The sequence below is a fragment of the Talpa occidentalis genome, unplaced genomic scaffold (genome assembly GCF_014898055.3).
Source record: "Talpa occidentalis isolate TD23 unplaced genomic scaffold, MPIMG_talOcc4v2.1 talOcc4.2, whole genome shotgun sequence".
In the NCBI taxonomy this organism is placed as follows: domain Eukaryota; kingdom Metazoa; phylum Chordata; class Mammalia; order Eulipotyphla; family Talpidae; genus Talpa; species Talpa occidentalis.
The window spans coordinates 110,916,353-110,934,121 of record NW_023602073.1 but is presented as its reverse complement, the minus strand read 5'-3'; the positions used below and the strand labels follow the sequence as shown (position 1 = coordinate 110,934,121).

General features: G+C 36.4%; 1 protein-coding gene across 3 annotated transcripts in view; it reads right to left on the bottom strand.

Moving 5' to 3' along the window:
- The window catches only part of FIG4 (FIG4 phosphoinositide 5-phosphatase), a 97,356-nt gene that overhangs the window by 73,474 nt on the left and 6,113 nt on the right, over window positions 1–17,769 (bottom strand). For all 3 annotated transcript variants that reach the window (XM_054699100.1, XM_037520210.2, XM_054699101.1), the window contains exons 2-4: window positions 9,644–9,742; window positions 8,346–8,469; window positions 1,628–1,784 (exon numbers count right to left, since the gene is read on the bottom strand). In XM_054699100.1, the coding sequence (XP_054555075.1) occupies window positions 1,628–1,784; window positions 8,346–8,469; window positions 9,644–9,742 (380 nt within the window). The remainder of the gene's footprint in view (window positions 1–1,627; window positions 1,785–8,345; window positions 8,470–9,643; window positions 9,743–17,769) is intronic.

Here is a 17,769-nt window from a genome sequence, read left to right as displayed (position 1 = left end):
TTAACCCCTTGCACCACCAGGGAGGCCCCCTTCAGGGACTCTTAACTCAATAAAATGTGATTATTTCCTCATCACTGATTATGCCAGAAGAGAAAATCATGCGCTCACATGTATGAGGTGCTTAGGTTTGGGACAAAATAGAAGTAAATACTATCCTTATTTTTACAATATGCTCGAAAATATTTTGAGGTTGGAGAGAGAATAGTAAAAACAAGCAAATATTTTTGTGGATCACCATACTTTTTTAAGTTGGAAAGTTTTTTAATCCAAAAAATATGCATGTAGCTAGAAGACAACACAGATGACATACTCCTAGATGTGAACCTCAGACACATCTTTAGACTCAACTTCAATGGGCAAGGAAAATTAAGGTAAAAGTAAATAAACAGAACTGTATCAAACTAAAAAGGGTTTGTATAATATGTGCAAGAAACCATCACAAAAACAAGAAGGAAAATCTATTGACTGTGAGAAGATTATTGCACATTATACAACCACAAGGGCTTAATATTCAAAATATATAACTCTTACAACTCAACAAAAAACAAACAATCTAATCAAAAAATGAGAAGAGAATTTGAACAGACACTTCTCCAAAGAAGATAAATATACAGATGGCTAACGGGCACATAAAGAAATGCTCAGCTTCACTTATTACTAAGGAAATGCAAATCAAAACCATAAAGAGGTCTCATTTCACATTTGTGAGAATGGCTTGTATCAAAAAGAAACAGCACATATTGGCAAGGATGTAGGTAAAAGGAAATCTTGTTCATTGTTGGCAGAAATGTAAACTGGTGCAGCCCCTATGGAAAATCATGTGGAGATATCTTAAAAATCAAAAACTTAAAACACGACATCACCCAACAATACCTCTCCTAAGTTTTTATCCAAAGAATATAAAAACACTAATTCAAAAAGATTTATGTATCCTATGTTCACAATAGCATTATTTACAATACCGAAGACATGGAAACAGTGGACACCTAAATATCCACTAACTGATGAGTGTATAAAGAAGTTGTGGTATATGTACTCAGTGGAATATTATTCAGCTATTAAAAAAGATGTCTTTTATGACAACATGAATAGAACTTGAGGTGATTATGCTAAGTGAAATAAATCATAAAGTGAAAAACAATTACCGGCTGGTTCCTCTTATAAGTGGGCTATAAATAACCAAAGCAAACAAACTAACAAATCACAACAAAAAACAGTCTTAGATTCTGTGAAAAATACAGATGTTATCAGAAAGGGAGGGGTGAAGAGGTGGGAAGAAAAAGTAAGGAGCATCTATTGGACAGTGGAAGGCCACTAGAATGTTGGTGGTGATGGGGTGAGGTTTATACACACAGAGGTGTAGATGTATACCCAAAGTTTATATAGTTTTATGAATCTATTCTTCACTAATAATCTCTCCCCATTGGTTTTAGCAGTCATTATTGATACATGCCTGAGTCAATTGTTATAATGGAGTTTTTTTTAACAGTCTTAGAACAAAGTTGTAGAATTCGGAGCCAGTATTTTACATTTTTAACATAACATCGATAATCTTTTGACTACACTTTGTTGTCTAATTGGTGTTCCACAGTAAAGAAAAAAAATAGTAGTTACCAACAGTACACACCTGGCTTCATCGGGATGAGTAATCCGTACAGAATCATTAGGTATATAGATCATATTTGTATCTTCAATCTTATATATTGCATGACCTCCAATATCCGCCATCTTCCTCCTTTTAGTTATTAACACAATATAATAGCCTTCTAAAAACCTGACAAAACCTACACAACAAAAAGGAAAGATAAATTAACATTTCCTAAACTTAGCAGTGCTTTTAGATATATATTTAAAAGACAAAAGACTTCTTTTTAATTGAAGTAACATTACATTATGTGTTGTGTGTATTTTCTATATTAAATTCACCACTAAATGTCTGACGCTATCATTCACCACATCATTGTCCCAATTTACTGACTCCCCTCTACCTTATCCTTCTGATAACCACTAAATGGTATTATAGCCCAAAAGTTTATTCTTGTTTTATTTAGTTCATCTGTTTGTTTTCTCTATATACCACACATGAGTGAAACACAAAGTCTTTCTCTATCTGGCATATTTCCCTAAGCATAATGCTCTCTAGGTTCATCCATGTTGTTCCAAATGGTAGGATTTCATCCTTTTTCATAGCTGAGTAGAATTCCATTGTGTGTGTCTATGTGTATATATATAGATGTCTTCTGTATCATCTGTCAGTGAGCACTTAGGTTGTTTCAGCACTTGGCTATTGCAAATAACGCTGAAATAAACATGGAGGTGCATACATCTCTTCAAATTAGTCTTTTTGTATTATTTGCATAAATTCCCAGAAGTGGGACAACTGGATTATAAGGAATTTCTATTTTTATTTTTTTGAGAAATATCCATATGGTTCTACCAATTTACATTCATACCAACTGTACATAAGGATTCCCTTATCTCTACATCCTCTCTAACACTGTTTCTTGCCATTTATATATTCATTCTCAGAAGTGTAATATTTGCATTTCCCTAATAACAAGGAATGGTCAACATCTGTTCATGTACCTACTGGTCAACAGTATGTCATTTTTGGAGAAGACTCTATTCAGATCATCTGCCCATTTTTTAATTGGGTTGATTTTTTTTCTTGTTGAGTTTTGTGAGTTCTTTGTATAAATTAGATACTAACCCTTTATCATATATAAGATGTGCAAATATTGTCTCCCATTTAGTAGGATGTCTTTTCATTTTGATGCAAGTTTTTTTTTTTTGCTGTGCAGAAGCTTTCAAGTGTGATGTGGTCCCATTTGCTTATTTTTCCTTCTTTTTCCCTTGTTATTGGAGCTGAGTATACAAACATACCTTTAAGCTGGGGAGGTAAACTGGCAGTACAATGCTAATGTGCACAAGAATCTTATGTCTAGTGTAACTACCTTTTAAAACTAACTTTCTTGTGTGTACATGTATGTGCCTTTCTCTTTCCCACCCCATTCTCTTTTTCCTTTTTCATTTCCTTGTCCTCTTAGAGTATTACATTCTAGAAAGTCAAGCTAGGATCCTGAGACTATGAATTTTTCCAAATTTGACAAATACCTATTTCCAGTGTCTTATTATTCTCGGCTGACATAAAAGGAAACTACTAATTGACTATATTAACATAAATGAGCTGAACTACATAAAAGATGCCTCAAGGATTTTATGAGTCATGCTACTATGAAAAAGTGCTATTAAAACAATAAAAAATATTTTAGAATTCTGCAATGCAGAAATGTTTTTTTTTAAATGCTCATTTATGCCCCTTTTCTCCTCTAGCCAAAAATTCCTTGAATAATGCTAATGTTCATAAAAATGAAAAGGAAAAATCTGATGACAATGTCATCAAAATCATGTTAGGTAGTACTCATTCCTTCAGAAAGAAAAAACTTAGAAAAGCAGAGCTCTAGGGACCTCCCTGGTGGCACAGGGATAAAACTCTCAGCACTATGACGCTATATCCAGCACTGCAGCATGAGTTTGATCCCCGGCCAGGGAGCTACCCACATGACGCAGCAGACCTCTGCTGTCTTGCCTTCTGTTCCCCTCAGCAGTGTACTTCAGTAGATCCATCCCTTCTCCTCCCCGCTCTGTCTCTGGTGAATCCTCTCACCTCCATACCTCTGACCTACACCCAGTTCTTGCTTGCATAGCTAAATAAAAATAGATCTTAAAAAAAAAGTAGGGATCTTTCAAGTAACAAAAAGATACTCAAAGAAAGTCTAATTGGGTCTAAATGATAATTACATCCAAGATAAATGAATTCCCCTTTTATTCTTGCTATATATATTTATACAAAAAAGTGATAATTTCTCTCAACTTGCATTCCAACTGAATTTTATGTTTTTAGATCTAAAATTATTTACATCATTCTATCTTTCCCTTCTAGTTTAAATAAAGGAAAGTAAATATATTGCACAATGGAGATTCTTTTCTACCAGCACAGATGCCTTTGGCATATTATAAATGAGATGATTTTCTTCTTCCTTTTTACTACCAATTGGAAACATCACTCTCTTTTTTAAAAAGGTTCCTATCAAATACAGTCAACATTTAAAAGGCTTTAATTTGGCAAAGACATCTGTCAAGAGTAAACCTAGTTATCACTTTAACACAGAGAAAACCAGAATAATAAGTTTTTTCATCTTCATTCTATGTACTTCTGATCCTAGACCAATTTTACTAAGTGCTTCCCAGAAGCCTAGAGGACACTTATTGTGCAAAAGTGTTTCTTCCTCTTCAATCTGAGAAGATTGTGTCATTTGAGGCCAGATATCAAGCAAAATATATTTAAAAGGACAGTATGAGAGGATGGAATGGCGTAGAGTCTGGAGGCTGGAGAGAAGCCCAACAGTCCACAAACAGGGAAGAATATAATGCCTTGTGTAGGGGTCACCGAGATAGTCATTATCTTAAAAGCCTTCAGAGAGAACAGCATTCTGCCAGAGAAGGATGAAAAAGCTCCACAAGGTACAAATAGCCTATGCATAACAGAGTCTTCTGTAACCAAACTGACTTACTAACAACAAATCTACTTCTCCCTTACTCATCTGAGAGTCACTCTTTGTCACTGTTGTTTTCAATATCGTGGGTCTGCAATTATTTCTAAGGGTGTTATTTTAAATAACAACGGAGTCCTCTACTTAGTCTACTACAGTGACACTTCTTATTCTACCCTTGTCCTCCAAAGAACCAAAGCTTAAAAGGTAGAAAAAAAGACATAGGGGAACAAGTATGTACCAGTAGGGTCTGGGACAGTCACACTGCTGATAGTAGTAAGGACTGCAGACCACTGGCCACCAGCTCCACACAGGTGCCTAGGACCAGATAAAACAACTTTGTGAAGTATGTTCCTGATCCCATCTAGTGGTTTCCTAAACCTCTTGCTCGCCATCAAATAACAATGGAGTGGGTCAGAAGTGGGCAAGGTAGCTAGCTAAATGACTAGGTCAATTCATGTCTGTGAACCAGTGATAGTTTTGGTACCCCATGAAAGACAAGTAAACAAATTAAGAGTGTGGGTTTATAAATTTGAAAGCAAATTGAGGTTGCCACAATACCCCTGGGCATGACCAATGTACAGGGTAAAATTAGTTTGGTTATTACTGAACTTGTGTGATACAGACACACTACGTGCAAACAAGTTATTCTCAGAAGGATCATGTGTTGCCCAGGGACATACTGGTGGGGAAAAAAGTTTGGTCCTTTACTACAGTCAAGAAATACTGCTCTAGATTCTTACCACTTGTGAACTAAATTAACTATGATGATAGTTCAAAACATTCCAGCAAAAATACTATTCATAAATTAAGCATGCTGGATAGGTTAGTAGAGAAAATATTACAGCCAAGGAAAAAAAGACAACCATTCTAGTTGTTCCACGTAAGAATTGTTTTGACAACTAGGTTGTGCAGTTTTCAAAAAGAAATATTTTGTATGTTGCTATTTCAGTATCCCTCATTATTTCTAGACAATCACAGACTTTCATTAACTCCCTGTGCACTCTCCGCTATTCTAAGGCTTATTTACATGGCTGAGTTAGAATACATAAAATGCATTTCCATAAAAATAATAAATGATTATTTAGTGCATTATTGTGTCACTTTACTGACAGGTTAGTCTTTTATAACTTCACTATCCAAGAAGTGTCAAGCATAAAAGACCTCAAATTGCTAAAGAAATATCTATCACAATACCTAAGAATGTCACCTTTCAGTCCTTACTCAGAGTTTATTAACTAGTACTTGTGTATAAATTAAACACCTTATTATAAACTTGGTTACCAATTCATTAAAATAAAACTTCTGGTTTTACAGCTAACTTATCAATAAACTTAAAATGAGGTGAGAAATATTGCTAAAAGCAAACATGCCTGGAACAACAAAGAATAAATTACCATGAAAACAAAACAGTGGTTTTGAGGATAATTTAATATAAAGGTAAACTGTCCTATGCAACTTCAGAATATCCAAGGGCAGCTATTTTTAAACACAGCTCAAAAACTGATCTTCACGTCATTAGACTTAATCATCAAGGAAGGTTTAATTTTGAATAATAAACCCTGGCTAATGAGGCACTCGGTTTTACATACATCTTAGGAAAATTCCATTAAAAAATAGGTACACAAAGTATAAGCACTTAAAGGAATATATTTACTCTATTAAGTAACATACTTAAATTTAACCTGCTATATTTCAGACCCATTTTATTTCCATGGTTTTTACTTAATTTCAAATGTAAGCAACACTTAAAATGGAATTTAGCATTGATGGAATGTATGGAATTGAAACACATGAACGAAAAAGACATACAAAGAGGTGCACATGTCCACAAGCGCTTATCCATTAACCATGTAACTTCAAGGAACTTGTCAAGACTAGGTAAAAAGTATAGAAAAGGGACCTGTCTTAAGGAAAATCTAAACGTACCTACCACTCCTGACAATCCCTGGCAGCCACCTAAGACTCAAAAAGACCTGAAGGGATTTACATATGAAGAGTTATGAAGTACAGTGAGAAAAACATCAAATAAGGGAGAACAGAATCAGAGTTTCAACAAAAATAGGCACAAAATAGAAAGTACTATCAGAAAACCTAGCAAGAATTTGAAATTAGTAAAGTCTATATTCATTTAGTTAACATCTGTAGATACCAATCACTCTGCCAAAAGTGCATATATCCAGTAGGTTTAAGGAGCAAAGAGATAATTTTAAAAATAGATTCAATAGTGACTTTTAAAAATAGATTCAAAATAAGGCTCTACTGAGATGAACTGCCCTATGCTTGCATCCAAGGCCTTGAGGGATCTGGCCTCACCCTACCACTCACTAACAGTTAAGCATCCCGAGGCATCTTCATGCTGATACCTCCGCTGTCACCCCTCCTGCAGCTCTCTCATCTCTTCCCTCCATCTATCCAAATTTTGTTCTTACAAGGTACAGTGAGAGCCTCATCTTGACCAGGAACTCTTTCCTAGACATTCCAGGGTCAAGCAATCTACCTCTTAGGTAATTTCCAATGTCATTTCACTTTTACTACACAGCTTGGCTTACTTATAATTTTTAAGTTGTTTCATGTATATTGGTTTCTGTCCCCCATCCTTGTCCAATCAACTTAAGACCACCAGGGAGAAATCCACAGTACAGGAAAGACATTGCTGACCTACTGCAATGGGGAAACAGATCTCACAAATGCCCCACCAGCCAGACAGCCTTATAAGTGAAACCATTCTATTTTTGTTTGTGACTAAATAAAGGAGTTATTTCAGGATTTTGGGGGAAGGGTGGGATTTAGGTAAAATTTAGATGAAGAGGCTCAAACCAAAGCAGGACCAAGAGATAAACATCAAGTCTGGCTTGTGAAAGAGACTCAGGGGCCTCATTTCCTAGAAAACAATAAAGTGAGCACAGAAGCAGATGGTTATACACAGAAATCCTTAGCTGAGGCCCTGCTTCTGAGTTGTAAATTAAGGCTGCTTCTCTAGGTCAAAGTGACTTAGATCTTCCAGGCAAGAGGGGAATGTTTTTCTTATTGATACAATTTCCAACAGCAGTCTCTAAAAGACTTTGATTCTAGAGAATAAAGCTTCTCAGTGAGCAAGAAACAGCCATTTAAAGAAAGGGGCTGTGGCACTTTACAGATGCATCATGTCCTTAGGAGAAATTCCTGTCACTTTTATTTATTTATTTATTTATTAAAGATTTATTTATTTATCTATACAAGCACTGGGTACAGTCAGAAGCACGGGAGGGTGAGAGAATTCACCAGAGCCAGAGCGGGGAGCAGAGCAGGCAGAAGGACTGAAGTACACTGCTGAGGGGAGCAGCGGGCGGCAGGAGAGGTCTCCGCACCATGTGGGACCCTCCTCCAGTGGCCGAGGAGCAGCTGGGGATTGAACCGGCACTGCAGAGGCTGCGGGCAGCTTGGCAACCCAGCGCTCAACCGCTGCGCCACCTGGGAGGCCCTCCTGTCACTTTTAAAGCTGGTTTTACCTGTTTTCCCACATGGCACGGCAAATGTTTACAGTACAAGACAACATTTAATTTTTCCTTTCTCAACAAACCAAACAGGTTCCTTAAAGGCTAAAACTATTTCCACATTTGTCTGTATCTTACATAAAACTGAGCACAGTGCTGAACACAGGCAGGTGCTGTGTAAGGGCTGTTGATACCTGACTGATGGATAATGCAGTTTAAAACAATCCAAGCCACATAGAGTGAGTGGGTCATAAATCTAAAGCTATAAGTCCTTGTAAGCTATTGTTAAGTAGTAAGAGGGAGGCAGTTTTCTTACCTACAACACCAAAAGCTGAAACAGCTCGAAACAATCCGGAGGATCCTTTCTGTCCCATCTTTGTTCTATTTCCTAAATCCAAGCGGCCAAGAAGTTCCCTCACTTCTTGTTGAGTATATACATGCTAAAAATAAGTAAATTGAAACTATAAGGTTGTGCTTACTCTTTAGATTATCTTTTACCCCTGAATATTTAAAGTCACCTACAAGAATCATTAACTATTTCAGAGAGAAGTATGTAATAGTGCTTGGCTAAGCCACAAACTTTAAAAGCTAACACTTTTCAAAGTTAAGAGTGGTTACTGGATCACATGTTGCTTTACTAAAAAACTATGTCAAAACCTTATCTTCTGAACCAGAGATTCAGAGATTTAAGAAATTTCAAAAAAATCTGTAAACTCCTTAAATCAGTATGTGAAGTTCTGATGGTATAAATATATGTGTGTTTTTATGAGAAAGCCCAGGGCTTCTAAGATTCGCAAAAGGATCCCTAATCAAACATTCCTACATTCAAATAAAGCCAATAATCATTACATTATATTAGTAAAATCCCCCAGCTTATTGGGGAAAGTAAAGGAAATCACAATATACAGTCTACCTAAAATACCTATACGTAGAAAATAGTTTTGCAAAGAAATTAATAGAAATGGGTTCTAAACTATAGCTGCTGATATATTTGAGATATCAAGAATATACATACACTCCAAAGTAGTCACAGGCAGGAACTTCTGGGTTCTCTTATATAAGTAAAAATTAACTTTTCAATAACACCATTATATTGTTTGCGCCACCTGTCTTAAGTCTCTGGTTTCCTGATTCTGGATAATATAAAATCTGGATAAGAACAGCTTAACACTTCTCTAGTGCATAGCAAGTCATCAGAAGATTTTTAGCAGCATAATAACATAACATAACATCTGCAGTAGCAAAGTCCTCTCTGATTTCAAGTAACTTCACATTAAAGCATAGTAGTAAATAAATCTCTTTGGTAGATGTAACATTAAGTGTTACACTGAATCCTTAAAATGTTAACCCTTTGAGAAAATATATTCATTATCTTATTCAGAATTTGCTCTTTAAAGCAAATCAAAAAGAGGAACAAAGTGTAATTCTGCCATACTTCTTGACAGCAGTAATTTCTAGAAACCAGATTTAAGGTCCAATTTTACCAACCATGAAAAATAATTGTAACTTTTAGATGCTTATAAAAAATTATCTATCACTATTAGTCATAAGGATATTTTATATCTTTAAACAGCAGTACAAAAATATATGTAGTCATGTTTGCAAGATACTTACCCTATCATCAATTATGACCAAATCTTTCGGTTCTGTTCTATCAATTTTCAAAACACGATATTTTGTTTCTGCATGATTGCTCCCCACTAGGAAGTATCTCTACAAATAAAAAGATGCTGTCAGTTCTCCTAAGACATTTACCTTACACAGATTTATAACCCCTTAGTTTTTGACATTAAATACATTAATACGTCAGGTTACTTTTTAAAAGAAGTATTTCTGTTAAGTGTTATGGCAGATTAAAGAAAAGCTGGTTTCAAAAGGTCAATTTTATTGAAATTGAAATATTCTCAGTGGTGTCACGATAAGCATCAGTCTGATATCTGAAATGTACCCAGTAACCAGGTCAGATGAATTTAATTACATTATATAGAGATTAACCTAACTGATTGGAGACTGATGTTTAAATTTGCCAGGAAGAAGCAGCTCTGGTAAGAATTAGAAAGCTCAACATATAATTAGGAATGCTTAGACAATCATAGTTATTAAAATATTGATATTTTATCAAATAAATCTTTACAAGTTTTCTAGAAGACTGAAAATGACTTTATTATAGCAACTACAAAAATCCACCCTGAAGTCCAATGAAAGATTAAAATGAGTGTACTTTCCCAAATGGCTTTTTATAGATAAGCTACAGGAAATAATTAATATTCTTTCTTTTCTGAAACAGTTCCTTTCAGTCTTATACCTGAACACATTAGCCTTCTTAAATGAATACTGAGAATAAAATGAATAATAAAACTGTAGAAAAATAACTATCTTATGTTTAAAGAAATGTTTTTAAGAAAACCTAAACAAGATTATTTTAAATTGCATTAAAAAAATAAAACTCCAGTAGCAAAAATAAAGTTTGAAAGATATTTTATTCAAAATATTATTTAAAAAGTGGCACTTTTTCAATCTTGCAAAAATTAAGAAGATATTACCACAATCAAATGGCATCTCACCATTTCATTAGTTAGATAACATATAGGTACATAAAGCAATTAAATAACAAATAAGATTCTTGAGATTAAAGGCCAAACTAAAAAGTGTAGACCATAGGAATTTCAAGCATAAGAAATTAATGTGATTACTCTAGATGCAGAAAATGGTAGAGTCAGGACTTCAATTGAGCTTTAAAGGATGGGTAAGAGTTTCTAAAGAAGATTTTACTTATATCAGAATATGAGCACTTGGTTACATTGCTTTAATACTAAATGTGTAAGAGTAGATGCATTTTTTATAAGTATATACCTATTTATAACAGCCTGATCTAGACTTTCAGTTTACAAATAATAAAACTATGTTAAAAGATGACGGGTTAGCCCATTCTCCAGGGGAAAACTAACCAAACACTGAACCCCTCACCTCATAGCAGAGGTACAGTCTGGATGGTACTACCAGTTATAATGAGGTAGAAATAAAATTATATTAAAAACTGGTAAACTAGGCATTCAGTAACTAGAACTTGAAGCACTGGGGGATGGTGGGGCAGGGACAGAGAGAGAAAAAGGCCAAAGATTGTAGACTTGGCCTCAACTAATTCATTCACTGAGACCCTATAGCATGGAGTGGAGACTAGAGTAACTGACCTAAGAAAATTATCTTTGGAGGAATGGTTTGTAAACTATACATGTTTATTAGCAGAAAAGGTAGCTACCTTCTTAAGGATTTGAGGAAAAATTCCTAAGAGAGGAAATAACAAGTATTAAGACCTGAAGAGGAGAAATAACTTAGTGTCTTTGCAAGAACCAGATTAAATGAGAAAAAGCTCATAAAACACCTAAAATACCTGCGTTGTGTTCAACACAAAGAGGGTACTCAATGAGGGGCAGTTCCTTTTCTCTTCTTTACTTTTAAAGACATCAGCAAGTCTATGCCATTGCATTTGAGAAAAAAAGACAAAGGGTGGAGGGGAACAGAGGGAAAAAGAGAGTAAGTACCACGGAGAAAGGAAAACATGTCAGGGACCAGAATGGAACTAGAAGAGAGAATGCACTGTCTATTAGCAATCAATTTTTGTCCTTAGGAGAGAGGCGCATACAATGTAAAGACCATGAATGGCATGCTGCATGAACTGGATGCAATGACAACACAGAAGGTCACTGAGTTCACTTGGTGAAGGGTCAGAGCAAGCTCCCCAAAGAAACAGGTATTGTCCTGATGCTAAGCTTGGTCTTGAAGGATCTCTAAACAGGAGTAGCTTTATACTAAACCAAGATAGAACAAATGATAGCCACCATATCCACCTACAAATAATCCTCTCTTATCACCAGTCTCTGCCACAGCTCCATTCCCTAAGAACTTTTATTTAAATCTAAATTCAGGACTTACTTCCAACGGCCTTGGGGCATGTGTGCCCCCTTCATCTAATTATAAGCACCTTCAGCATATAGGAGCTAACTCTATAACCTCTGTGGCTTTTAATTCCCTAGTCTAATAGCAATCTAGTTCTACAGGCATGGGATACATGTTAGGTGAAAAAAGAAGCAAGTGCCACAGAATGATTTGATTTGCCAGGTAACTTTCTACAACCTTTACACTAACCCATCTTTATGTTGCTTTTGGTTTGGTTTGGTCTGCTATCAGCATACAATATTATATAAGACAGCAGTATTACACTTGTATAAATGTTTGCGCACATACTGCACTCAATACCCAAGTTCAAGAACCATTACCACTATCAAACTGATCCCTTTTACCTACCTGTTCTATCTGGGATATCCCTTTTTTCTCTGTCCAAAATTTACACTAACCCATTTATTTTGGTTAAGCACACAAAAAGATGACCCTTTTAAGTCACCCACGCAAAAAGGCACACCACTTCTTTAAGAAAGACAAAATCCAATACCATGCAGTTTTGATGATTATGGCTTTGTAGTATAGTTTGAAGTCTGGGAGTGCGATGCCTCCATTTCCTTCTTTTTTTTTCAGTAGAGCTTTGGCTATTCGGGGTTTTTGGTGATTCCATATGAATTTCATCAATAATTGTTCTATTTCTTTGAAGAATGCCATTGAGATTTTGATTGGAATAGCATTGAATCTGTATATTGCTTTTGGTAGGATGGCCATTTTAATAATGTTTATTCTTCCAATCCATGAGCAGGGGATGTCTTTCCATTTCTTTGTGTCTTCTTCTATTTCTTTTAACAGTGTTTTATAGTTTTCTTTGTATAGGTCCTTTACCTCTTTTGTTAGATTTATTCCCAAATATTTGATTTTTTTTGTTTCGATAATAAAAGGGGTGGTTTTTTTGATTTCTTCTTCTTCAGATTTATTGTTTGTGTATAGGAAGGTATTGGAACAAGAACAGACATACAGACCAATGGAATCGAATAGAAAATCCAGAAATAAACCCACAGATTTATGGTCAACTAATCTTTGACAAAGGAGCAAAGACTATGCATTGGAGCAAAGAAAGTTTGTTCAATAAATGGTGCTGGGAAAACTGGGTCGCTACATGCAAAAGAATGAAGCTTGACCACTACCTCACACCATACACAAAAATCAACTCAAAATGGATTAAAGAACTAGACATAAGACCTGAAACCATAAAATACATAGAAGGAAATATAGGCGAAACACTACGGGATTTGCACATCAAAGACATCTTTATAGACACATCACCCAAAGCAGTGATAGTGAAGAGAAAGATAAACAGCTGGGACTACATCAAATTAAAGAGCTTCTGCACAGCAAAAGAGACAATAACAAAAACAAAGAGAAACCCCACCAACTGGGAGAACATTTTTGCACCCAACACTAATGATAAAGGACTGATCACAAAAATCTGCAAAGAGCTGATGAGACTCAGCAACAACAAAGAAAATAATCCAGTCAAAAAATGGGCAGAAGAGCTAAAAAGAAACTTCTCTGAAGAGGAAATGCAAATGGCCAACAGACATATGAAAAAATGTTCAACATCACTTGTAATCAGGGAAATGCAAATCAAAACTACCATGAGATACCATCTCACACCAGTGAGAATGGCACATATTAAAAAAACTAGCAACAACAAATGTTGGCGAGGATGTGGAGAAAAAGGAACTCTTGTGCACTGTTGGTGGGAGTGCAAACTGATCCAACCACTATAGAGAGCTGTGTGGAGATTTCTGGACCTACTAAACATAGAGCTTCCATATGATCCAGCAATTCCACTCCTAGGTATTTACCCAAAGGACACAGAAACATCAATTCCAAAGAGCACCTGCACTCCTATGTTTATAGCAGCACTGTTTACAATAGCTAAGCTTTGGAAACAGCCCAAATGCCCAAAAATAGATGACTGGATCAAGAAGATGTGGTACATATATACCATGGAATATTACTCAGCATTCAAAAAAGATAAACACATGCAATTTGCAGCAACATGGATGGCACTGGAAGGGATCATGCTCAGCGAAATAAGCCAAAAAGAAAAAGAAAAATACCGGATGGTCTCACTCATAGCAGGAATCTAGAAAACTTAAATAAGGGACCAGGAAAATGAATATAAGAAAGTGAAAATCAAAATCAACAAAAAACTATGAACCAGAGACACTTTTTGGGGGGTGGGGGGCGGGAGGGGAAGGATTGGGGTCAGAATGGGGCATTTGCAATTGTATGGGGGAATATAAAAATAAAATTTAATATTTAAAAAAAAAAAAAAAAAAAAAAAAAAGAAAGACAAAATCCCTGAATAAAATTCCTTGAATTTTCATAGGTACTGGAAAATTTAAGGATTAATTGCAATAAGATTTGATGTAGCACTTTGTAAAAAGTCAGATATAATTCCTAAGATACTAGTAAGCAACTGCATTACAGGCCTCTGGAATACAGACAGAGGACAGCAGTGCTAATCTCCTGTTTAGGCTTTTCCAAAGACTCCAAGAAGCAGAGGAGTCAAAAGCTAGAATCTACAGAATTTAGAAGCATATCTGAGCTGGAAAACAGAAACCGGAAGCAGTATAAAGATCCACGTTGTCTCTCTTCTATAGTGGCCTAAGAATCCTAAAAATGTTTTGTGCAGATTAGAGCGACCTCATGTGGAGTAAGAAAACCACAGTTCTCTGTCAGCCTGCTGTGAACAGAAACATTTTCCTGTACTGCTCTCTGGTGGGCAACTGAGTGCTTTCCACTTGGTTTTATTTCCTTCCTATTAAATATATCAACTCTAACTATGTATATATATATTTAAGGAAAAGATATCTCAGGGAATTTTTAAGTCCCTTGGTGCTGAGATGCATTTTGCAGCATAATACTAAATATAACTGTCTAAGGATATATATATAAATTTTCTCCACTGATTTTTTTCCTAATATTTTTAAATTAAGATTATTAAAATTAAGATTAACTGAATAGTACAATGAAGATCCATACACCCTTCACCTAGATTTACCAACTGTTAAAATTTTGCTACATTTTTTTTCTTCCTTCCTCCTTCCTGACATAAACTTTTCTTCTGAGCCATGTGAGGACTAGTTGTAGGTATCATTAACACATCACCCCTAGAAACCTTAATTTGTATCTCCCATAAACAAGGACATCCTCCCACATAATTGTAATACCACTGATAGAATATTATCTATACAACCCAGATTCAAATGACTCCAAGTACCCTTATAATATCTGTTTTAGCTGGCATTAAAATAGAAAAAAAATAGCATTCAATGAAGGATCATAAGTTACATTTGATTACCGTGTTTTTGTAATCTGCTAATCTAAAATAGCTCCCTGCTTTGTCATTCACGACTTAAATATCTTTAAGGAGTCCACCTCTTTTATACCAATTTTCCTAGTTTTCTATTGATGTCATTCATTTAACCATTTACTAGTAAATGTCTCATATGTGACAGGCGCTAGGCTAGACACCTTAAGAAAAAGATAAAATGAAGATAATTTGGATATATAGTTTGCTGATGGATTGGATCCAATAGGGCAGTAATTGGTCCTACTGTTTTTGTAATTCTAGCATATTAGAGAAGAAGCATATTTGAGAGAAAAACAAAAGTTCTGTATGCAAGATGTCTCAAAGAGATCAAGTGGGGAACTTTACAGACTCTGGAGCTCAAAAGAGAGATCTCAATGGGTGTCATCAGCACATACTGGAACGTAAAGTCATAGGACTAGACTAAGAGTGAAGATAGAGCCTCTTAGGCTGGGTAAGGAGGAGGAACCAGGTTTAAAAAAAAAAAAAAAAACTATAGAGAAAGGGCCAATGATTAGAAAAACAAAAACAAAAAACAAAAACCAACAGGACATCATGGAGTCATTACAGAAAATGCAGATCATTTGGAAAAGAAGAAGCAGTCACAGTCACACCAAATGTGGCTGAGAGGTTAAGTTCGATGAGGAAAGACAAGTGTCCAGAGGGTCTGACAACTGGAGCTTGTGAGTGTCCTTTCCGTGGGCAGCCTCAGTGATGGGGCAGGTCTGGCTGAAGAGCAATGGGAGGTCTTCTGGGTAAAGCTGGAAGAATGAACACCTCTGTTCCTCCCAAACTTCTCTAAAACTATTGTTTTAAGTTTTTATGTTTAAAGGTTTTTATGTTTATAGGTTTTTTTTAGACATATGCCCCCAGGGCAAGAAGAGGAGTAAAGGAGAAAGGAAAAATATCACTTGAAACTGAAAAGTGAGTCATAGAGGAAAGCTGGATCCTAAACTAGCAGTGGGGACAAAAAAAGCAATTTATACTACAGAACGTCCAAAAAGCATGACAACTTGTGGCACCTCTTATCTCAGGAGGCTGGAGTATTTTAGAAAATTGAAGATAAAAAGAATCTAGCACAAGCTTTCAAAAAGAGAAAAAAAAGGTTTCAAACTAAAGATCAAGAATAGAATAACAGTAGAAATTCTGAGTAGCTACACTGGAAGGTGAAAGATGGGGATGTAATGCCTTCAAAATTTTAAGAGAAAATTAAACTTCAATCTTTAATTCACCATTAAATCTATCAATCAAATGTGAGGGTAGGGTAAGGATGTTTATTACCAGACAGCCTCCAGGTCAAAAATATTACAGTCATGAACCTTTTCTAGTGAAGCAATGGGCGATGCCCCACTTAAAATTAGACGTAAATCTAAAGAAAGAACACGGTACAGAATGTGGGAAAATAAAATCATCACATGGAGATCCCAAGATGCCAGCTCTGCTGCAGGTCTTGGGAGCAACCAGTCTGATTTTGAGTCATTGCCTCCTCAAGAGGCAACCATTAAGAGTACCTGCCACGTGTGAGTGTGCTTAGAGAGTTACATACCCGGAGAGGTGGGGCTAAACTCATTGTAAATTCTAACTAGGGATTATAGGAAGAAGAAAATATCTCAGGCACTGGCAGTTTGAAGTTCAAATGATAACATGTAGGGTAAGTGAAGTTAAAAATCAGGCATTTTTACGTCCTCCTGCCTCTTCCGTGGATGCCCAAGCGGCGGGGCGTGTGCACCGGGCATGCGCGCCTATGGTTGTGGGCACCTGGGGCCTGAGGGCGCGGTGTGCGCATGTGTAAGTGCTCACACCTGTGCCCAGGCGCGGGCTAAAGGCAGCGGCGGCGGCAGCAGCAAGGCAGGAGGATCACTCTGTGTAAGACCAGCAGATGACAGAGACGGAGCCCACCAGACAGAGGCCAGAGAGAGACGTGCCGGCCTCCTTGCATGCCACCCTCCCTGCCCGCTGTGCCGTGGATCTGGTTCCCTGCTCCGACATTAAAGGCCGGTAAAATCTATTGAGGGGGCTCCAGGCCTCTCCTTTTCATCTATCTGAATGGACAAGTGAACCTACCCTGTGCATGCTTGCACTAAAGGTAAAAAGGAGGGAAGTAAAATGCCCATAAGCAAGAGGGAAGCAAAGGGAGAAGTAATTGGAGTGTACAGGGTCTCCATAAACCAGGCACCCATTGGTTGAGGCTGCCTGAATGCATCTACATTTAATGAATCAACACTTCCAGTGGAAAAGGTTTGCTCAGTGTAAAGAAATACCACAATTGTAGATATGCTGGGGGTTGGGGGAAGGAGGTCTGCGGTGCTGGGAAGAGTTAAGGTGGAGAATTAGGATTTTTAAAAAGCTGTGTTAAAATGTCTATTATGCTAGAAGATGATCCAAGCTTGCTCTCTTCAAAGTTAAGCATCACTGTTCAAGAAAAAGCTTAAAATTTCAACATGCAGCTTTACCA